The following is a 24,083-nucleotide window of genomic DNA, read 5'->3' on the forward strand; positions in this document are numbered from 1 at the left end:
TCTGGGGAGTTACCAGCGGATTGGAGAGCAGCTAATGTAACGCCTCTGTTTAAAAAAGGGGGCAGGCAAAAGGCAGGTAACTATAGGCCGGTTAGTTTAACATCTGTAGTGGGGAAAATGCTTGAAACTATCATTAAGGAAGAAATAGCGGGACATCTGGATAGGAATAGTGCAATCAAGCAGCATGGTTTCATGAAAGGGAAATCATGTTTAACTAACTTACTGGAATTCTTTGAGGATATAACGAGCATGGTGGATAGAGGTGTACCGATGGATGTGGTGTATTTAGATTTCCAAAAGGCATTCGATAAGGTGCCACACAAAAGGTTACTACAGAAGATAAAGGTACGCGGAGTCAGAGGAAATGTATTAGCATGGATAGAGAATTGGCTGGCAAACAGAAAGCAGAGAGTCGGGATAAATGGGTCCTTTTCCGGTTGGAAATCAGTGGTTAGTGGTGTGCCACAGGGATCAGTGCTGGGACCACAACTGTTTACAATATACATAGATGACCTAGAAGAGGGGACAGAGTGTAGTGCAACAAAATTTGCAGATGACACTAAGATTAGTGGGAAAGCGGGTTGTGTAGAGGACTGAGAGAGACTGCAAGGAGATTTGGATAGGTTAAGCGAATGGGCTAAGGTTTGGCAGATGGAATACAATGTCGGAAAGTGTGAGGTCATCCACCTTGGGAAAAAAAAAAACAGTAAAAGGGAATATTATTTGAATGGGGAGAAATTACAACATGCTGTGGTGCCAAGGGACCTGGGGATCCTTGTGCATGAATCCCAAAAGGTTAGTTTGCAGGTGCAGCAGGTAATCAGGAAGGCAAATGGAATATTGGCCTTCATTGCGAAAGGGATGGAGTACAAAAGCAGGGAGGTCTTGCTGCAACTATATAAGGTATTGGTAAGGCCGCACCTGGAGTACTGCGTGCAGTTTTGGTCACCTTACTTAAGGAAGGATATACTAGCTTTGGAAGGGGTACAGAGACGATTCACTAGGCTGATTCCAGAAATGAGGGGGTTATCTTATGATGATAGATTGAGTAGACTGGGTATTTACTCCTTGGAGTTCAGAAGGATGAGGGGTGATCTTATAGAAACATTTAAAATCATGAAAGGGATAGACAAGTTAGAGGCAGAGAGGTTGTTTCCATTGGTGGGAGAGACTAGAACTAGGGGGCACAGCCTCAAAATACGGAGGAGCCAATTTAAAACCGAGTTGAGAAAAAATTTCTTCTCCCAGGGGGTTGTGAATCTGTGGAATTCTCTGCCCAAGGAAGCAGTTGAGGCTAGCTCATTGAATGTTTTCAAGTCAAAGATAGATAGATTTTTAACCAATAAGGAAATTAAGGGTTACTGGGAGAGGGCGGGTAAGTGGAGCTGAGTCCACGACCAGATCAGCCATGATCTTATTGAATGGCGGGACAGGCTCGAGGGGCTAGATGGCCTACTCCTGTTCCTAATTCTTATGTTCTTATGTCCTGGTCCGCAGTTCCATTTCATCCTTCGCCTCATCCGGCGCTTTAACCAAAATCTTTTTTTCTTTCTTTCAGGTGTCAAGGATCGTAAACTTCAACAACTGTTGGACACCAATGCCCCTCCGGGACCTTCTTCCCGCACACATCCCTCTGATCCCATCCCTTCTTCCAATCTCACCCCCTGCCATGTTTTCACTATCCCTCTGACCTTCCCTTCTCTTGACCTCGAACGATCAGTCCTCAGAAAAGGTCTGGGCTTCATCCCCTTACGCCGCCACCTCAAATGAATTTTGAGCTTGGCACAATGCTGAGCTCTTTTTCCGCTGCCTTCGCCTCCGTGCCCACTTCTTCAGTCAGGAGTCTTCCCCCTGCACAGCTGACCCTTTCTCCCGTTTTCAGAATTCTCGCTCTACCTGGACCCCTCCCTCTGGCCTCTTACACTCTCTAGACCTCTTCATTCTAAACTGCCAATGGAACATCGGCCGTCTCAATTTCTCTGCTCCCCTCACTCACTCCAACATAGTTCCCTCTGAACTTGCAGCACTCCGCTCGCTCAGATCCAATTCCAACCTGCTGACAAGGGTGGCGCTGTTGTTGTTTGGCGAACCGACCTCTACCTTGCAGAGGCTGATCGCCAACTCTCTGAGACCTCCTCCTACCTAACCCTGGACAATGACCCAACTACTGAACATCAAGCCATAATTTCCCAGCCTGTCACTGATCTCATCTCCTCTGGAGATCTTCCCTTCACAGCCACCAACCTCAATTCCCCAACCCCTCACAGCCCCTTTCCCAAGATTCACAAACAGGACCGCCCCAGTAGACCCATCGTTTCAGTCTGATCTTGCTCCACAGAACTTATTTCTTCCTTATCGCGACTATTTTTTTCTCCTTGTCCACTCTCTTCCCACCTACATCCGCGACTCCTCCGACGCCCTCAGTCACTTTAACAGTTTCCCGGCCCCAACCATTTCCTTTTCACCATGGACGTCCAATCCCTCTACACTTCCATCTCCCACCAGGATGGCCTGAAGGCACTCCACTTCTTCCTCAAGCAGAGGCCCAACCAGTCCCCATCCACCACTGCCTGGCTGAACTTGTTCTCACATTGACCAGCTTCTCCTTTAACTCCACTCACTTCCTCCAAATTAAAGGCGTTGCTATGGGAACTCGCATGGATCCTAGCCATGTCTGCCTTTTCGTGGGATATATGGAACATTCTTTGTTCCAGTCCTACTCGGCTCCCCTCCCTCACCTCTTTTTCCGGTGCATTGATGACTGTATCGGTGCCGTTTCCTGCTCTCGCTCTGAACTAGAAAATTTCATTCACTTTACATCCACCACATGGCCCTCGCCTTCACATGGTCCATCTTCGACTCTTGCCGTCCCCGACTTCTCCATCTCTCAGAATAGACTTTCGACCAGTATCCACTATAAGCCCACTGACTCCCACAGCTACCTGGACTACAGTTCCTTCCACCCCGCATCCTGTAAGGACTCCATTCTATTCTCCCAGTTTCTCTGTCTCTGTCGCATCTGCTCTGATGACTCCACCTTTCACACTAGTGCCTCTGACATGTCTTCCTTTTTCCTCAACCGAGGATTCCCCTCCGCCATAGTCAACATGGCCCTCGACCGTTTCCCGCAATACTGCTCTCACCCCTTCATCTCAGAACCATGACAGGGTTTCCCTTGTCCTCATCTTTCATCCCACCAGCCTCCATTTTCATTGGATTATCCTCCGCCATTTCCACCACCTCCAGCGTGATCCCACCACCAATCACATCTTCCCCTCCCCTCACCCTCAAGGGACCACTCCCTCCGCAGCACCCTGATCCATTCCGCAGTCACCCCCAGCACCCCGTCCCCATCCCACGGCACCTTTCCGTGCAAGCGCAGGAGATGCAACACCTGCTCTTTTACCTCCTCCCTTCCCACTATCCATGGCCCCAAAATACTCCTTCCAGGTGAAACAGCAATTAACTTGTACTTTTCAATTTAGTGTACTGTATTCGCTGCTCACGATGTGGTCTCCTCTACATTGGGGAGACCAAGCGTAGATTAGGTGACCGCTTTATGAAGCACCTCCGTTCAGTCCGCAAGTGTGACCCTGAGCTTCCGGTTGCCTGTCATTTTAATTCTCCATTCCATTCCCACTCTGACCTTTCCATCCTCAGTCTCCTACACTGTTCCAACAAAGCTCAATGCAAGCTCGAGGAACAGCAACTCATCTTTCGTTTAGGCACTTTACAGCCTTCTGCACTTAACATCGAGTTAAACAATTTCAGAGCGTAGTCACCGCCAATCTTTGGCTCCTTTTTCTCTCCCCTCCCCACCCTGCTAAATTACTGTGAGCATCTAAAATTCGCGTAATATTTTTGGATGCATTATCCATTTATTTTAGATCAGTTTATGCCTCTGCTAAAACATCATAGACAAGGATTTCAAAAAAATTGAAGCATTCATATATTATCCCATGGCATAATTTCTACCCATTTGATTTAATAAACATGCTGAATATCTTATTTGCAGATAGTAAGATGGTAAAAAGGTCTCTATTGTACTTGCCAATCCATGCCCTCAGGTTTTACAATAATAAAAGTAGACTAGGTTTAAGTGGGCATATAAATTATACAAAAATACAATATACTGCTATAAGGGACATCGAGGCAATCTCCTTTTAGTGAGATCAGTAAACTTAAATCAAATGTGCAAGAATGTTCATATTCTACTAAAATGGGTAATTAAAAATTAATGTTGTCTAATTCTAACTAGCTTTAAACGTGTGCTTTCTTTTGTCGTGTTACCAAGCTACAAGCATTCCCTTTTAGTGTGTGGTCAGTTTAAATTTTAAAAAAAGTGATCTTATTCAGTATTTCACTTCTACCACTTACTGCTTCGCTTGGAACAAATAGTAACATTTACAAAAGTAAGTTCAAGGAGCAACTACCCTCATGACTATGGAATACAGATTTCTAATAAATAAGAAAGGCTATTCATGAGTGGCAAAACCACAAATGTCTTCTGAAGGTCTTAAGTCATAGTTGGGAGTGGAAATTCACATTAGAAATCTGGGCCTCTAACATAGTTATTTGCCAGGAATATTGAAGTTTCCTCTCAGCATCTCCATACTGCCCATAGTTTAACATAAAGCAAATGAGCCCCTTGACTGCTAAGTGAGTTTTCGATTAATACAGAAGTTTTTTACAGAAATAGAGCCAGACAAAAAATCTACCAGAAAAGGCATGTTTTTTTGATGCAGTGATAAAGAGTTACTATCAAAGCAATATTTGTCTTTGCTGCATAACCTCCAATCTACATGAAAGAAATCAGGGCTTGGAGAGATCATCAGCCAGGTCATCACCATAGTCTGCAGAACATGGCTGCAACGCTCCAATCCATAAATAAGAAAGCAGATCTGAGAGATCACCATGTTCTGTTGAGTGTAATCAGTGAGATCAAAAAAATCAAGTACAACCCAACTTTCAAAATCAAGACTTCAAGCTATTGAGGCATACGAGATCAAAGTTTTGATCTGAAGAAACTAATGAAGAATTGTTTAGCCTGGAATATCTAGAAAGGTAACAGAAGCTTAAACTAGTGTATGTGCCCAAGGCGTGGTGAGGCCACACCTAGAGTACTGTGTACAGTTTTGGTCTCCTTATTTAAGGAGGGATATATATACTTGCATTGGAGGCAGTTCAGAGAAGGTCCACTAGGTTGATTCCTGAGATAAAAGGGTTGTCTTATGAGAAAAGATTGAGCAGGTTGTGCCTATACTCACTGGAGTCTAGAAGAATGAGAGGTGATCTTATTGACACATATAAAATTCTGAGGGGGCTTGACAGGGTAGATGCCGAGAGGATTTGTGGGGGAATCTAGAACTAGGGGGCATAGTTTCAGAATAAGGGGTTGCTCATTTAAGCAGAGATGAGGAGGAATTTCTTCTCAGCGTGTCATGCATCTTTGTAATTCCCTATCCCTGAGAGCTGTGGAGGCTGAGTCATTGAATACATTCAAGGCGGAGATAGACAGATTTTTGAACTACAGGAGAGTCAAGGGTAATGGGGAACAGGCAGGAAAGTGGAGTTGAGGCCAAGATCAGATCGGCCATGATCTTGAATCAAGAGGCCAAATGGCCTACTCCTATTTCTTATGTTCTTTTGTGCCAGTGATTCCAGCAAATGGAATTCTAATCCTACGATTTCTCATGTATCTTACCTTACAAGATATTTAGTCTGTGATGCTGGTGCTCTACATGGATTATTTGCTGTGCAGCAAGTACCCCCACATGTAATACTTTGGACTCTCATGCTCTACATGCACAGTAACCAATTTTTTTCTAGCCATGTTCTTTCCACTGAAGAAACTGGATCATCAGATTCCAGAGTACATCTGCATCACACTGGAAGACACTTACACCAACATTACTACTGTAAGTGGAAAGGATTGTTGAAGTTAGTTTTTATTGCCAATTTAAAAGCTTCCCACCGCCCCCCACCAAGTTTATGCAAAAAAAAAGTGGGAACATTGGACCCCCAAAACTCACTCCCCTATTCTTTTCCCCTTAGCCCTGCAATGTTCCCCATTTCAAGTATATCTCCAATTCCCTTTTAAAAGTTACTACTGAATTTGCTTCTGCCACCCTTTCAGGCAGTGCATTCCAGATCATAATTTGCCGTGTAAAAAAATTCTCCTCACCTCTCCTCTGGTGTTCGTTTGTCAATTATCTTAAATCTGTCTCCTCTAGTTCAATGTTCTTTTGAAGCTGCATTGCTGTGAAGCTCTCTGAACTCCCCACGCAGCCGGCCTTATAAATGGTAAAAACCGCGTATGTGCGTTATTGTGAATGGGCCGCACAGCCACTTAACGGGGCCGCGCATCCGGAAAAAAAATTAACAGCAACATTGCTCTGGTTACCAACCCTCCTGCCAGTGGAAACAGTTTCTCCTTATTTACTCTATCAAAACCCTTTACGATTCTGAACACCTCTATTGAATTTCCCCTTAACCTTCTATGCTCCAACAAGAACAATCCCAGCTTCTCAGGTCTCTCCACATAACTGAAGTCGCTCATCCTTGTATCATTCTGATAATGATATCACAATTCACAGTCTATGGACACCATTTTTATGGGGGGGGGGGGGCACCATCAGACTTTTAATTAACCCCTAGACAGCTGTCTTTTATAAAGGTTAAACAAAAAATTATGAATGTGTGTACTTGTGTGGCTTCAACATGTGATCTCAATACACAGCGTATGCTTGTGTACTTTAATCATTTTGCTTATTTGTTGGTTAATGGCAAGACGAAAAGCAGAAGTGGGGGTGTTTTTTTGATTGTTGTGAATCCTTTACTGAATGGTGGTGCATAATTGTTAATTTAATATACACGTGACGTACAATTACTTTATTGTGTGATTAAGTTACCTTTATTACCTCTAGACTTGACTACTCCAACACACTCCTTGGCTGGCCACCTACATTCTACCCTCCGTAAACTTGGTGATCCAAAACTCAGCAGCCCGTGTCCTAATTCGCACCAAGTCCCACTCACCCATCACCTCTGTGCTCGCTGACCTACAGTGGCTCCCAGTTAAGCAACACCTCTGTTTCAAAATGTTCATCCTTATATACAAATCCCTCCATGGCCTTGCCCCTCCCTATCTCTAATCTCTTTCAGCCTCACAACCCCATGAGATGTCTGCGCTCCTCAAATTCTGGCCTCTTGAACATCCCCAATTATAACTGCTCAACCATTGGTGGCAGCCTTCAGCTGCTTGGGCCCCAAGCTCTGGAACTCGCTCCCTAAATGTCTCCGCCTCTTGTTCCTCCTTTAAAACACTCCTTAAAATCTACCTCTTTGACCAAGCTTTTGGTCATCAGCCGTAATTTCTTCTTATGTGGCTCGGTGTGAAATTTATCTGTTTTGTCTTCTAACACTGCTGTGAAGTGCCTTGGGACATTTTACTATGTTAAATGTGCTATATAAATAAAAGTTGTTGTAAGTAAGGGGTTCTTCTGCTCAAATGAGCACGTGATTAAAATGATATTGTCATATATGGCTAGCCAGAAATTTCTATTGGAAAACACAGCACCACCTTACGGTGGTAACATCCGTAAGACAAAGGTCCTCCACCAGCCTGTCCTCGCCGAACAGCACTGCCTCAGTCATCAAGATTCACGGCGCGGCCCTCGAAAGTGTGGACCACTTCCCATACCTCGGGAGCCTCTTGTCAACAAAGGCAGACATTGACGCGGAGATTCAACATCGCCTCCAGTGCACCAGTGCAGCCTGCACCCTGAGGAAAAGAGTGTTCGAAGACCAGGCCCTCAAACCTACCTCCAAGCTCATGGTCTACAGGGCTGTAATAATAACCGCCTTCCTGTATGGATCAGAGGCATGGACGATGTACAGAAGACACCTCAAGTCGCTGGAGATATATCACCAACGATGTCTCTGCAAGATCCTGCAAATCCCCTGGGAGGACAGACGCACCAACATCAGTGTTCTCACCCAGGCCAACATCCCCAGCATTAAAGCACTAACCACACTCGATCAGCTTCGCTGGGCAGGCCACTTAGTTCGCATGCCAGACACGAGACTCCCTAAGCAATTGCTCTATGCGGAGCTCCTTCATGGCAACCGAGCCAAAGGTGGGCAGCGGAAACGTTACAAGGACACCCACAAAGCCTCCCTGGTGAAGTGCGACATCACCACTAGCACCTGGGAGACCCTGGCCGAAGACCGCCCTGGGTGGAGAAATTGCATCCAGGAGGGCGTTGAGCTCTTCGAATATCAATGCTGTGAGAAGAGGTCAGGAGCAGGCAGCGGAAAGAGTGTGTGGCAAATCAGTCCCATCCCCCCTTCCCCCGACGAATGTCTGTCCCATCTGTGACAGGGTCTGTGGCTCTCGTGTTGGACTGTTCAGCCACCAAAGAACTCACTTTAGTAGTGGAAGCAAGTCTTCCTCGATTCCGAGGGACTGCCTATGATGATGGGTTACGATGGTTCAAAGAGATCAGTGTGGGGTTGCAGATGCCCCAGACTAGAGACTCAAATTGAGAACGGTAGCTAGAGATCAGCAAGTCTGCAATCAAAATGAAATGGACCACCAAGTCCACAATGTTCTGGTCACCATGCACACTATATTGCAAGGGAAGCTGGGCAGAATGGAGGCAACCAATGCAAAGATATTGGCCCAGAATTTCTTGCAATGGTGAAAACGGCAATGTATGCCATAAATTTAGACGATTTACATGATGATCTCACCATTGCGAACTTACTCCAAAATTTCATGGTTTTGTAATTTGATACGGGCATAGCAAAGAAGAAGTTGGACTGCAGATGGCCAATGTCTCCTACATCTGAAGCAAGTGTTTTAAAACACAAAGAATTGTAAAATAAAATTATAAATACATAGTTTATTATTAAAAACCCTTCCCACTACGGTAAGTTTATTTTTAATCATAATTTTAAAAAGTTATTAAAAAAAAATCGAAAATATTTTATTTTTAAGTCATAATAATTTTAATTCCAATTCATTTTAAATATGGTCTGTTATTTATTTTTTTATTATTTTGTGTGATTCTTTTGTTCCCATTAATAGCACTGAGAACTCGTAGTTACGCGAGCCTCAGTGCTATTAATGGGAACCTGTGAAGCACTTACCCAATTGGCTGAGCAGTCACACATGACTGCATCTTCCGCACGGGACCCTCTGCACGGGAGCGCGTTTTGCAGCACGGGAGAAGGCCTCCTCATCGGAAATCAGGGCGCCTCCTAGACCACCAGGCAAATTCGTAAAAAATGTCCAGCAAGGAGGCAATTGCCCGCGGGAAGACCCCCAGAGGAATTTCTGGGCCATTATTTCACTAGAAATTCTTTTAACTGACAAGTATAGCATTTTGCATTTTCTTGAATGCACCATTGGTCCCATTCCTCAAAAAAGGTGTTAGCTGCCTTTGGATAATCTTTAAACACTGCTCTGCTGTTACTGGATCTTAACAAGATCTGGTCACTTAGTGCCAACCTGGAACTAGACTTAAAGACAGGACGCATTTATTTGTACTGTTAAAATGGCCACCCCTTGTTTCGGATTGGTCCCCTTGGAGGATAAGTCACACCCTGACGTTTCTCTGGAATGTGCAACTGGAACCGCCCATTCAAAGTTCTCACTGACTTCGCAAGTTGTAACTCGATTCACTTTGACTTTTAGAAGCCAGAGAGGATAGATCTCCCCAGAAGCCAAGTACCAGCCGAAGTCCTTGGCCCCCCAGCGCAAGTGCGACCCTCCCCCAGCCAAAGTCCTTTGCCCCCCAGCGCAAGTGCTGCCTCCCCCAGATGATTGCAGGGTCCTACTTCCGGTTCGGGCAGGAGGCACTGTGGGTGGGGACACTCGACAGAAAAAATACAGTACAAATAGTCAGTCCCTTAAAGCTAACAGTCTGCAGATCTCTGGAATACTCAGAAAGTGCATTATGCTTCCTCAAGTACAATCAACCCTTTCAGATAATGAGCTTAATTGTATTTTTTTCTTTAATGGCACTGGCAATCTACTTCTGACTGTTGGAACTTGTAATTTCTGTCCTTGACAAACGAACATGCTGACCTTGATAAATTTCCAAGTGGAACTTCGCCACCAAAATCAGGCAAGTATGGTGTTCCATTAGTACCCACTGATTATTTGTTCAAACCTCTGGCTCTAGATGGCTTGCTAATTTCAAAACCATGAATGCTTGTATCCTACAATATTAGTAAAATATTGATTTTATTATTGCAAAAGATAACAAAAGTTTCAAATATATTTAAACTGAATAGAAAGAACATTTTTAATACTGAAGAGATCACTACAAGCGAAGTGGGTGTTTTAATGTCCAAAATGATACCCGAGATAGACATCGCTTCTCTTCAGAGGTGTTTAGCTGACACTAGGAATCCTTAAAGTAGGTTTTTAGGTTCACAAAAAAAGCAAGCCTGTTTTACTTGCAAACAAAACTTTTATAATTGGTCACAAAAGCATTTGCAATCTTAGTTCCAGGTCTCCACCGTGATCAAGATTCTAAAATTTAAAATTTCTTCAAAGCACCATGGGCGAATAAGTGGAACTGAGTGACATAAAAGGCTATTCACCGATATTCAACAAGAATTTGCATACAGTATTTCCACTAAAGTAGCTTCTGTATCTGAAGTGATTCTTATCAGCATTTTATGTACTGATATATCTGTAAATTTAATATCTTGTGTCTCCATGAGCTCCTTCTCTAAATATTATTTTCTGAAACAGTTTTCAGCAAAATTTGTAATGGGAAAACCTTATTTCAGTAGGACATCTTGCAGTCACATAAACCAATTAAAAATCACAAAATGTTGATTTTTTTTTTCCAATCACTATTTTTGCCCTTTCAGTAACTGAAATTTCTAACTTTTAAACAAAAGAATTACACATTCCATAATAACATGATTCAATTTACTCACAGAACTGTATTAGTGTCTTTTAATACCCTCATTAAAAAAATTAACTTCTAGGCCTCAACTGGATATTTCCATCAACCTTTCAACCACATCTGTGCATTCTAAGCATGTGCAGTTTGTAGAATTTCACGACATGTAATTTGAGTAACAGCGTGAGATAAAAAGGGAGAAGGTTATGTCCTTTAATTCTATGACAATGAGAGTTACTTTGCTTTTTCCAAAAGGCTTTAACTGAAACTGGAAATTCATCTCTCAAACCTTTATTTTCAGGTTGTTTGCAATTAATTGATCAAGAAATACTGATCTCTTATGAACTAACTGCTCAGACAGACCACACTTCTGTGATTTCTCTGTTGATGATTAAAAAAGAAAACAAAGATCGTTTATCAAGAATGAATTCCTCTCTTTTGTGTCACTCATTTCTTTATTTCATGAAAATTCAGTTAAAAAAAAACTCTGAACCATTTTAGAGACTTAAAGAATGTTTCCGTTTATGATGAACCAGCATTTTAATAGGTAAATTTTGTCTATAGATATGTATGTTTGTTAAAACTTGCACAAGTCAGCAAGCTGACCTAAAGTGCACTAAAGGGTAAATTTTCCACTTCAGTGCTCCTGGTGCAAGCTGGGGCTCCATGTTAGGAAAATGCACATCTGAACCCTGTAATCTTGACCATTCATTTTAAGAAGCAGACTATTTACATTTTAATGCTTTAAGGCAAGATCTGGCTGACAATAGGAAAAGCAGTGGGCGTGGGGAGGAGACAATTAACCTTCGGACACAAAACATGAACTGCAGGGGTACAGAGCTTGGGAGTCAGAGCTGGGTGAATGCAATCAGAGTGGATTGCAAGCAGAGTGGATGAATTTGGCGAGAGCAGGAATCGGGAGAGAGGAAGAAGGTGGTTGAGACCTCTAACTGAAAAGGAGTGGAGCCACAGAACCCAAGGACTCTAAGTTAATAGGCTCGAGAGCGGACTTGCGGGAGAGCAAGCCAAGCGGCAGGAGATAAAGGTAGGCCCCAGAGCTTTAGATTCCTGGGACACTGGGACCAGGTTGTTCGCGCTGTTGGGGAGGATTTAAACTAATTTGGCAGGAGATGTAGGGTGTAGCATTAGAAAGGAGAAACAAGGTGCTCAAAAGGATTGGGAGAGATAGATAGCACTGGGATAAGAAATAGTACGTTATTAGGTGGGGTCTGAGAGAAAACAAGGTCTAAGATAGATTTACGGAGCATGTATGTAAGTGCATGAAGTGTGGTAAATAAGGTTGGTGAGCTGCAGGCGCAAATAGCCACATGGAAATATGTTGTTGTGGCGATAACGGAGACCTGGCTCAAAAAGAAGGTAGGGTTGGATACTAAATATTCCTGGATATAAGGTGTTCACAAAAGATAGGGAAGGAAAGAAAGGAGGTGGGGTTGCAGTATTGATTAAGGAAAATATTACAGTGCTGGAGCAAGATGATGTCCTGGAGGGGTCAAGGACAGAATCTATTTGATTACAGTTAAGAAACAATAGGAGGTGCCATTATACTACTAGATGTAATCTATAGGCCGGCAACTAGTGGGAAGGATATAGAGGAGCAACGTTGTAGGGAAATTATAGAAAAGTGTAAGAACTATAGAGCAGTGATAATGGGAGACTTCAAATATCCTAATATAGACTGGGATAGTAACAGGGTAAAGAGCAGAGAGGGGGAAGAATTTCTGAAGTGTGTTGAGGAGAACTTTCTTGATCAGTACGTTTCCATCCCAATGAGGAAGGAGGCATTGCTGGATCTGGTTCTGGGGAATAAGGTGGGTCAAGTGGAACAAGTGTCTGTAGAGGAATAGTTAGGGAATGATCATAGTATCATAAGGTTTAGATTAGCTATGGGAACGAAGAGGGAGCAATCTAGAGTAAAAATACTAAATTGGAGGAAGGCCAATTTCAGTGTGTTAAGAATGGATCTGGCCCGGGTAAATTGGAATCAAAGATTGGCAGGCAAAACTGCAATCGAACAATGGGCTGGCTTTAAAAAGACTGTTCGAGTACAGTCAAGGTACAATCCCACGAGGGGAAAACGTTGGGCAACCAAAGTCAGAGCTCCCTGGATGACTAAAGAGATAGAGAATAAGATGAAGCAGAAAAAGGGGGTGTATGACTGATGTCAGGTTGAGAATACAAGTGAGAACCAGGCTGAATACAGAAAGTTCAGAGGGGAAGTGAAAAAGGAAATAAGGACACAGAAAGCTTATGAGAAAAGATTGGCGGCTAACATAAAAGGGAATCCAAAAGTCTTCTGTCAGCATATAAATAGTAAACAGGTAGTAAGAGAAGGGGTGGGGCCGATTAGGGACCAAAAAGGAGACCTTCGTATGGAGGCAGAGAGCATGGCTGAGGTATAAATGAGTACTTTGCATCTGTCTTTATCAAGGAAGAAGATGCTGCCAAAGTCAGTGAAAGAGGAGGTAGTAGAAATACTGGATGGGATAAAACTTGATAAAGAGGAGGTACTAGAAAGGATAGCTGTACTTAAAGTAGATATTTCACCAGAACTGGATGGGATGCATGCAAGGATTCAGAATGAAATATAGGTGGAAATTGTGGAGGGACTGGCCATAATCTTCCAATTCTCTTTAGATACAGGAGTGGTGCCAGAGGACTGGAGAATTGCAAATGTTACACCCTTGTTCAAAAAAGGGGGCAAGGATAAACCCAGCAACTACAGGCCAGTCAATTTAACCTTGGTAGTGGGGAAGCTTTTAGAAAGGGTTATCAGGGACAAAATTAAGTCACTTGGACAAGTGTGGATTAATTAAGGAAAACCTGCATGGATTTGTTACAGGCAAATTGTGTTTAACTGACTTGATTGAGTATTTTGATGAGGTAACAGAGATGGTTGTTGAGGGCAATGCAGTTGATGTGGTGTACATGGACTTCCAAAAGGTGTTTGATAAAATGCCATGGTGCCTTTTATTCCATGGCCTTCAACTGCAAAAGACTTTTCCTCGTCAAGGAATGGATATGAAATTGGTTAAATGCCAGGAAACAGAAAGTAGTGGTGAACGGTTGTTTTTCAGTCTGGAGGAAGGTATAGTGGTGTTCCCCAGGGGGTCAGTACTAGGACCACTGCTTTTCTTGATATATATTAATGACTTGAACTTGGGTGTGCAGGGCACAATTTCAAAATTTGCAGATGACACTAAACTTGGAAGTATAGTGTACAGCGAGGAGGATAGTGATAGACTTCAACAGGACATAGACAGGCTGGTGGAATGGGCGGACACGTGGCAGGTGAATTTTAATGCAGAAAAGTGCGAAGTGATACAATTTGGTAGGAAGAACGAGGCAAGGCAATATAAACTAAACAATACAATTCTAAAGGGGTGCAAGAACAGAGACACCTGAGGGTATGTGGGCACAAATAGTTGAATTGGCAGGGCAGGTTGAGAAAGCAGTTAAAAAAGCATATGGGATCCTGGGCTTCATAAATAGAGACAGAGTACAAAAACAAGGAAGTTCTGAGAATCTTTATAAAACACTGGTCCGACCTCAACTAGTGTATTGTGTCCAATTCTGGGCACCGCAATTTAGGAAGGATGTGAAGGCCTTGTAAATCTTTTTTGAACCCTTTCTAAGAATGGTTCCAGGGATGAGGGACTTCAGTTACGTGGATAGACTGGAGAAGCTGGGGTTGTTCTCCTTAGAGCAGAGAAAGTGGAGAGGAGATTTGATAGAGTTGTTCAAAATCATGAGGGGTCTAGACAGAGTAGATAGAAATAAACTGTACCCTTTGGCGGAAGGGTCGCGAACTAGAGGACACAGATTTAAGGTGATTGGCAGAAGAACCAAAGGCGGCATGAGGGAAAATCTTTTTTTACGCAGCGAGTGGTTAAGATCTGGAAGGCACTGCCCGAGAGGGTGGTCGAGGCAGATTCAATTGTGGTTTTCAAAGGGAACTGGTTAAGTACTTGAAGAAAAAAAAATTGCAGGGCTACGGGGAAAGGCCGGGAGAGTGGGACTAGCTGAAGTGCTCTTGCAAAGAGCTGGCATGGGCTTGACGGGACGAATAGCCTCATTCTGTGTTGTAACCATTCTATGATTCTATACGCATTGGGGAGGAGGCAGGTTGACAGGAATGTGCTGGCGGTGGTGGGTTTAGACCAAATAGTTTGAAAGGGACCATGGGCAGTTTGAGGCACATTCCCCTGATCTCAAAAAGCAGCTAGGGACAGCTCCCCCTCAGATCCAAGCAACCCCAATATGCCAATATCTGTCGCCATGCTCTGAACTCCCCTCAGTGTTGCTGGACCCTAGGAATGTCGCTCAGTGCTCACAAGCCCTTAAGAGTGCATTTCTAATACTTCCTGATTCCAGAGCCATCCCCAAATGTTCAGAGATGCTCCAAGATTCTCTCTCCCAATGTTCCTAGGCTACACCCAACAATTACATAGAATTGCACAGAATATATAGCACAGAAAGAAGCCATTCTGTCCAACTAGTCCATGCCGCTGTTTATTCTCCACTCGAGCCTCCTCCCATCCTTCCTCATCTAACTCTATCAGCAAAATCATCTATCCTCTTCTCCCTCATATGCTTATCTAGCCTCCCATTAAATGCATCTATACTATTCGCCTCATGTGGTAGTGAGTTCCACATTCTCACCACTCTCTGGGTAAAGAAGTTTCTTCTGAATTCCCTATTTGAATTCTTAGTGACTATCTTATATCGATGGCCTCTAGTTTTGCTCTTCCCCACGTGGAAACATATGTGTCTACTCTATCAAAACCTTCCACAATCTTGAAGACTTCTATTATCACCCCTCAGCCTTCTCTTTTCAAGAGAAAGGAGACCCAGCCTGGTCATCCTTTACCGATAGGCATAACCTTGCATTTCTGGTAAAATCCATGTAAATCTTTTTTGCACCCTCTCAAATGCCTCTATATCCTTTTTATAATATGGCGACCAGAATTGTACGCAGTACTCCAAGTGTGGTTTGACCAAGGTTCGAGACAAGTTTAGCATCTCTTCTCTAGTTGTCAATTCTATCCCTCTAGAAATAAACCCTAGTGCTTGGTTTACTTTAAAAAAAAATAGCCTTATTAACCTGCATCGCTACTTTTAGTGATTTGTACTCAGATATCCTTTTGGATCTAATAGGGAAAGCATTTTTAAAACCATTTTCTAACTCTCTGCAGTGCCCCCCTTGTGAAAAACATAAATTTGTGCAGAGTAGCAAAAAAAGAACAATATAAGGCATGGCTACATCAATGGTTAACTTTAGTACAACTAAAACTTAGTCTAGTGTATTTATATCAAATTGTGCATCACAAACTGAATAAAAATACAATTAAATTGTAAAGATGGAGTTCTTCACAGATAGGACTTAAAATGGAAAGCACTTTGCAATAATTTGATTTAAAAAAAATCTAACTATATTAGGCGCTGCAGCTTTAAAGAGCATGTCTTGTTGCAAATACAAACTGCAGAACAAGCAGAACATAAAGGTTATTTAATAAGCTTTCATTAATTTGAAATTGGTCTACGCTGTAACGCTTTTAACAAGCTACTGAAATAACCGGCCAACCAGGTAGGGACTGAAATCACTTACCATTTCTGAATTTGAACCATTATGTAGTTTCATAGCTTTCTCTTGTACATTTCCAATAGCTGCATCAGCGCAGAGTGCCATTGTTATAAGTGCTATTCCTAGAGAAGAGAAGGTTTTCAAACAAACCGTAAGCGTAAGAAAATCAAATCATTCACTTTGTGGTGAACCATGACGTGCTTCCATTACTTCAGCAGTTATTAAAACAACACTTCAGATATTTGTTTCAGTAACTTTTCCTTCTTGGCAAGGCTAAAAAAAAAGCTTCACAATTAAGCTGCTCATGTGATGCAAAGAAGTATTAACATCTCACCTTCATTCAAAGAGCATTTCTCAGATAAAACCTGGATTTACCAAGAGGGCCAATATTTTACTACAACATCTTGAATAAAACTAGACAATATTCATACAACTTAGAACTTCTAGAGCAACTTATTTTGCAATTAATACTTGGTCAGCCTAACATGTCATCAAGTGATAAAGCAATGCTGGCATTAGTGGCTGTGGGAACAGATGTGGACGAACAGCAATGAAAGCATTAAGAGGGAGGAGGGGACAGCAAAAAACTCATTTATATTTTATATATTATATATATATTATATAAAATCTGAAATATATTGCAATATTGAAGGGACAAAGCAAGCACTGCATTTATAGATAGTAAACCTTTAGTGTCTTTAAAGCAGAAAAACATCCCAAGCCTCTTCACAGGGGCATAATCTGACAAAAATGGAAGCCAAGCCAAAGGAGGATATATTTAGGGGGCGAGTAAAAAACTTGGTGAAAGAGGTGGGTTTTAAGGAGACTCTCAAAAGGAAGAGAAGAAGTTGGAGATGCGGAGGGGGTGGGAGGTGGGGTGGCGTGGCAGGGAGGGAAGGTTTAGATGGGGAGTTTCAGAATGTGGGGCCTAGTTGACTGAAGTCAAAGGGGCCAGGGTAGGAGGAGTGGGGCAAAGAGATGCACAAGAGGCCAGAGAGGAGCGGAGAATTTGAAGGTTGTAGGGCTGCAGAAGTAAAGTCATGAAGGGTTTTAAAAATAAGGATGAGAATTTTAAATTGGAAGTGTTGGGGAATCAGGACCCAATGCAGCTGAGCAAGGACAAGAGCGATGTGAGTGAGACTTGGTGCAGGATAGTATAGGCAGCAGAGTTTTGGATGAGCTGAAAGGGAGACCAGCCATGTTAATATTGGAATAGTCGAGTCTGGAGGTGACAAAGGTATGGAGAAGAGTTTAAGCAACAGATGAGCTAAGGAAGGAACTGAGGTTACCAATGTTACAGAGGTGGAAGTAGCCGACTTTTATGATGTTATAGGGTCAGAAGCTCAGTTCAGGGTCAAATAGCAACCCAGTGTTATGAACAGTTTGGTTCAATTTGAGACAGTTTCCATGGAAAGAGGATGGCAAGGGTATGGAGTTTGTTGCGAGGGCCGAATAAAATGGCATCAGTCTTCCCAATGTTTAACTAGAGGAAATTGTGGCTCAAAAATTGGGTGTCACTCAAGCTGTCTGACAACAAAGAGGTAATGGAGGGGCCAGAGAGGTGGTGGAGAGAGAGAGCTGGATGTTGTCACCATACATGTGGAAGTTAACCCCATGACTTTGGATAATGTTGCCAAGGGGCAGCATACAGATGAGGAAGAGGAGGGGGCAAAAGGATAGATCCTTAGGGAATTCCAAAGTTAACAGTGCGGGGATTTGAGAGAAGCCATTTCTGGCGATGCTTTGGCAACAATTGGATAGCTAAGCATGGAACCAAGTCAGAGCAGTCCAATTGAGCTCGACAATGGAGGAAATGTGTTGGAGGAGGACAGTGTGGTCAATCGTGCCAAGGGCGTGTTAGGGGTTGCTGTTCATAAGAAGGCAATGATGGGTGCCTCAATAGGTCCTCCGGAGAATGCCAAGAGAGGCACAGAAACCACTGTTAGGCCCTTGACCACAAGATGACTGCAGGTTCCCCCCACCCCATTAGTTTACTCTAACTTCTATTGGTTCAACTGACTTTTGTCTAGAAGGCTAGTTTTATTCCATAACATCACACACCACTGTACTTAGAAAGCAGAATTTTGCTTCTCAAGGCAAAACTGTCCAGTGCAAATCCGATTTACTCAGGATTATACGGCTGCCAAGGCATTTTACTCCTCCAAGGAAACTGCTGGTCAGTGAAAATGCAGGTGCTCCCTGTTTTATTTTGTGTGTCAGTGATACCAAAATAGTAGCAAATATACATTAGGAAAGCAAATTTGGTCTCTGAAGGACTGTCAACCACTCTATAAACCCTCAGGCACTTGACCTCATGTGTATTCACCATCTGAAACTTAATACTCAGTATATCAAAACAGTTTATACAAATAATGTTCAAATTCCAAGAAGCTACCAGCAAGGTTTACAGCCAATATTGAACAGGCTTGGTTTTTTTTTCAAAAATGCACTTATGTACTTTTAAAACACTCAAACCGTCTGGAAGCAAGTTAACTATTCAAAGCCTTAATTGTACACTCATTTTGTTTATAGGATGAAAAATTTGTGTGCGTATTAGTGCCTTCAGAAAATACAACATTACATGCCCAACTTTACAAATGCTGATTCAGTAGTTTAAAAATGTATGCAGCGAAAAGTCACTGTAATTGATGGACATAAGAAGAATTGGACAGTAAAAAGAAATTCAAGATATGCTGAAAATATTACCAAGTTCCAAAGATGCCAGTTTAAACATAAATGCAATAAATCAGATCCAAGTACTTAAGTGCACAAGTTCTCAACTGTTAAGTATAAGACTATCACACATCACAAGTACTTAACAAGAGTTTTTGTCAACAGAAATTACATGCCTTACCTGTCGCATTGAAATTAGGGGTCACTGTGCTATCAGCTAAAGTGAACCAAATCAGACCAAAGCTCATACAAAGTGCAGCAGATACATCTATAATATTGTAACGTTTCCCTGTTAAAGGAAGCAAACAGATTAACAAATGATTATTGGTGTATATTTTTTTTAAATAAAAGCTTTCAAGCTATTCCTCGGGGGAGGAGAGGAGGGGCGGAAGGAAAAGATGCAGGATCTTAGGCATTAACCAATATCCGCATCTTACAATAGCAGGCTAAATATTGCCAGAAGATACCAAGGCTTGATTTCAAAAATAAACTATTCTGCTTAATACTGACCTAAATGACAATCCAATACCAACAATTTTCATCCACAGGTCTTTGTATCTACCTTTCCTTGCAGAACTAATAGTTTGTAGGTAAAATTGTCATTAAGCTAAAATGACAGAATACGTAACAGTGGCAAATGATCATTGGATGAATTGATAGTCTGTAATATTAAAAATGTTGCATCTGTGCATCCGTTGTGGAGCAGGGGAGTTCGCCTGGTGTCCCGGCCAACATTTCATTATTTTACCAACACCACAAAAAAACTAATTATCAGGTAATTTGTCTCCATGCTGTTTGCAGGACCTTGCTGTACGTACTGCAACAGTGACTACATTTCAAAAATATTTAATGGCTGTGAAGCATTTTGTGAAAGGTACTATATAAATTCATGGTCATGCGTTCTTTTTATCTCTATTTGAACAAGCAACCTTGGTAATCTGTTTGAACACTAGCAAAATCTCAACCCCATATCCTCTCTATCACAAAGATTCCATCCCCACCCATACCTCAGCCCATCTGCCACTGAAATACTCAAGCATACATTTGTCATTTCCAGACTCGATCACTCCAATGTTCTCTTGGCCGGCCTCCCTAACCTCCCATCTTACATAAACTCAGTTCATCTAAAACTCTGAAGCCTGTATCCTATCGTGCACCAAGTCCCACTCACCCACCCCGGTTCTAACTTACCGATATTGGCTTCTGGTCCCCCAACACCTCAAATTTAAAACTGTTATCCCTTTGTTTATAGTCCTCCATTGCCACACACTCCAAGGTCTCTGCAACCTCTTCCAACCCTACAAACTATCCTGATTCTTCCCTCTTGAATTTCATCCCTAAACCCCTCTGTTTCCTTACCTTCCACTCCTTCATTAAGATTCTCCTTAAAACCCATTTCTTGAACCAAGCTTTTGGTCACTGTGTAATTGCTCCCCCTTTGTTTAGCTCAGTGCCAGCTTTTCCTCGTGCCTCTGGTGAAATACCTTTGACCACATGAGAAAGCTCTTTATAAATTCAAGATGTTATTTAAATTAATAAGGCTCAGGGTTATTAGAGGATCAGTCAAGGGCACCAAAGGGAGGGTGGTTTTTGGAATTGGTTACCAAGGGAGCTTGTAGGGGCAAGTAGCTTAGATCAAATTAGGCAAGTATCTTGAAGAGAAACATTAGTTACATCTGCTAGGAAGTACAAAGGCAGACTTTTCTAGACTTCTTTTCTATATTTAATTAACTTTTATGCAAATCCCTGACATTAGCTGTAAATATACTAAAGTAACAGTATCTTTGGGGTCTACCAATTTAACAGATCAACACACTATTTTTCTAATACAGTAAGCTAGCTTGAAAATGGCATTAATTTGCTATTCAAATCTGCAGTCAGCATCACCCAACATCAGCTATTTAGCTGGTCATCCTCAATTCTGAGGGACTGCCTAAAAGAAGAGACTCCAGAGAAAAAACCCATTAAATTATACTATTTATTTTAGGTTTGCCAACTTGTAGTGGGAGATTAGAAACAGCAAGAAAAATAGGTCTACACTTGTTTTGTATGACCATAGTTAGCTTAAAATGATAGTCATCTACAATAATCTGACAAATATCTTTTCTAATCAATGTTTTTAATTGGGATTAGCATCTAAGGTTAGCATGGAATTGCTCAGTTTTTATGTTACTTTTAATAGAGTGCTATCGAAGTACAATTTGTAGTACTGATGTTTGTGAGAAGACTTCGAGAGAAAACTCAATAAACTATTGTCAATCTCATATTGCTGTGACAGTTATCAAAACACATTTAAACAATATCCTATATTATTCTCCATTAAATATTTAATGCAATAACCACAAAACATATTCAACGGCAAAATACTGCAACCTTTAAACTGCCTCTATCCCTACTAGTGAATAATGAAAGTGTGTACATAATCGTGTTTCCCAAAATCTGGCATAGTGCAACATTACTCTCAGCACAGGAATTAAGGCATATACTATACAATTAAAAAAAACATAATTCACCAAGAAGGGAGGTGGATTACAAATCGCATGTAAAATTTTGCTTTGCAAACATTCTGTCAGATAACACGTGTCACTGTACTGAATTTTAGGAACTGCAATATTGTAGAATTTACAACTCTATTGTGTACCTTGTATGAAGATTCCGCCTATCATAACAGGAATCAGCTTGCAGCATTTAAAGATTACTTGAGTTGGATAATTCAGATAACCAAGAGAGGTGTTGGACAAGCCCATAGTGCCCACTGTTAGAAATGCTATGAGCATGTACGTTTTCCAGGGGATTCTGCAAAACAAGACACAGAGGTGGAGTTGTAAGCAAAATTCAGTGGATTCTGATGCTTAATAGGATTTGTTGGTATGCTACACATCATGGTTTACAAGTTTTAATGATGCAGTTAAACAAAAGCATAATATTTACCTTCCTTGGGGAATTTTGATTTCACTTGGACTCGAGCAAAAAATGCTTTGGTAAAATGTTCAAACATGTAAACCACACATACATTCTGACATGTTACATTTTGCTACACAGTGCTCATTTTAAATTAACACTCATTGGACTGTGTTTAAAAAGTTCATCTGTTCTTTGTGATTGGCTCTTTGTAAAAAATAAATGATCTGCATAAAGTAACATGAGTTTAGTTCAATTCCAAAGATTATGGCATGCAAATTATTTTTAAATACAATTGAAACCAACTTTGTCCAAAAGCTGATACAAATTGATACAGGTACAGAGTCGAAAATCTGGAAGCCTCTTTCTGACATCCCGAATCCGAAAGGCCCGAGCCCAGGTTCGGGTAGTTCTGGACTTCGGAACGTCTTTCTGACAACCCGAGTACGGAAACGCCTGGGCCAAGGTAGGTAGATAGGTAGGGGGGGGGGTGGGGGGGTCGGGTGGTCAAGCGGGGATGAGGGTCGGCCCGAGGCAGGGGCGAGGTCGGCCCGAGGCAGAGGTCCGAGGCGGGGTGAGGTCGGCCCGAGGCGGGGGCGAGGTCGGCCCGAGGCGGGGGCGAGGTCGGCCCGAGGCGGGGGCGAGGTCGGCCCGAGGCGGGGGCGAGGTCGGCCCGAGGCGGGGGCGAGGTCGGCCCGAGGCGGGGGCGAGGTCGGCCCGAGGCACATTTTTTGGATTCCAGACGACCCCGCCACGAATCGGCCTGGTGTCCGTATTCTGGAACATTCTGAATTTCGGAACTCCGGATTTCAGACACTCAACCTATAGTACTATTCTGAATATTTTTTCTTAAAAGTTAAGAAAGTTGCATCAATCTGATTGTTTAAAGTGTAAACAGAATATGACATACAAAATGGAAAAAAGTTCAATGTTTGTGAATTTTAGTCAATTGAGAAAAATTATGCTGCTGGCCATAGCAAGGCATTACCATTTCCACAGAATTTTTAAAAATGCAAAGGCATGCCTAATAATAAACACTTCAATGAGTGTATTTGCTAGACATTAACCACAAAATATTCAAGTTTAAAAAAAGCTACTAATAATTTTCTTTAGAACACAGATGGATCAGTAAGTAGCTAAGCCACAGATCAGGAAGACCCAGGCCGGGAGTTTCCACTAGGTGGTGCTGGTGTTTTCAGCGCAATGCTCCCTAAATCAGCCAAACTGGTGCAAAAGATCAAGGAACTTCAAGCGCAAATTATGTCCAACACAAATCAGGTTTCTGTGATCTAATTTTAAAAATGTCGCACTAGAATTCAGCACTGCTCACAAAGCTGGCCACACCCCCAGATCGAATGAATTACAATTGCGAGTTTCTGCTAATTGTGCTCTTTTGCGGGCATTCGAAGAGGCTCTTAAAAAGAAGGTTGTTTTTAGGCACAAGGATACTAATAGGCACCTTTTCAAAGCTTTCAAATATTAAATGTTTACTAAGAAATTGACTTCTGTACTCCAATTTAACTAGCAAATGGTTGTGTTTTGGTTTTTTTAAGCATTTTACTTTATTTAAATTTGGGTTACTCACAGGTGCTGGACTAGTCTGATTAAAATGCTTATTTCTTGTGATAAACCCATTTTCAGCTGTATAAATAAAACTGCACCAGGTTATCACTCTTAAATAGATCAAGGAATATATTTCAATGCAATTTTTTTTAAATTACATTCTAAAAGGTGTCCGATTGCACTGGTTCATGGCAGATGATTTTATGCTCGGCAATATGCAAATGAATTTGAGTGGAAACTTGAGGAATTTTGAGCACATTTGCACCTGGATCACCGATTGCACCCAAAGTGTAAACACATAGGGCTCAATTTTCCTCAATTATCTTCGTTGTTTTTTTGGCGTGCACCTTTGTTTTTTTTTTAAAAAGAGTAAATTAAAATCTCCAAGTTTCCCCAAAGTTTCTGCGCTAGCATAATTC

At 42.0% G+C, this 24,083-nt stretch overlaps 1 protein-coding gene across 2 annotated transcripts in view; it reads right to left on the bottom strand.

The window, feature by feature from the left end:
- Nucleotides 1–24,083, bottom strand: part of slc35b3 (solute carrier family 35 member B3) — a 43,449-nt gene that overhangs the window by 14,118 nt on the left and 5,248 nt on the right. For both annotated transcript variants that reach the window (XM_070888562.1, XM_070888561.1), the window contains exons 3-5: nt 21,842–21,996; nt 19,382–19,489; nt 16,552–16,649 (exon numbers count right to left, since the gene is read on the bottom strand). In XM_070888562.1, the coding sequence (XP_070744663.1) occupies nt 16,552–16,649; nt 19,382–19,489; nt 21,842–21,996 (361 nt within the window). The remainder of the gene's footprint in view (nt 1–16,551; nt 16,650–19,381; nt 19,490–21,841; nt 21,997–24,083) is intronic.

This window comes from Pristiophorus japonicus, chromosome 1, assembly GCF_044704955.1.
Source record: "Pristiophorus japonicus isolate sPriJap1 chromosome 1, sPriJap1.hap1, whole genome shotgun sequence".
Taxonomy (NCBI): Eukaryota; Metazoa; Chordata; class Chondrichthyes; family Pristiophoridae; genus Pristiophorus; species Pristiophorus japonicus.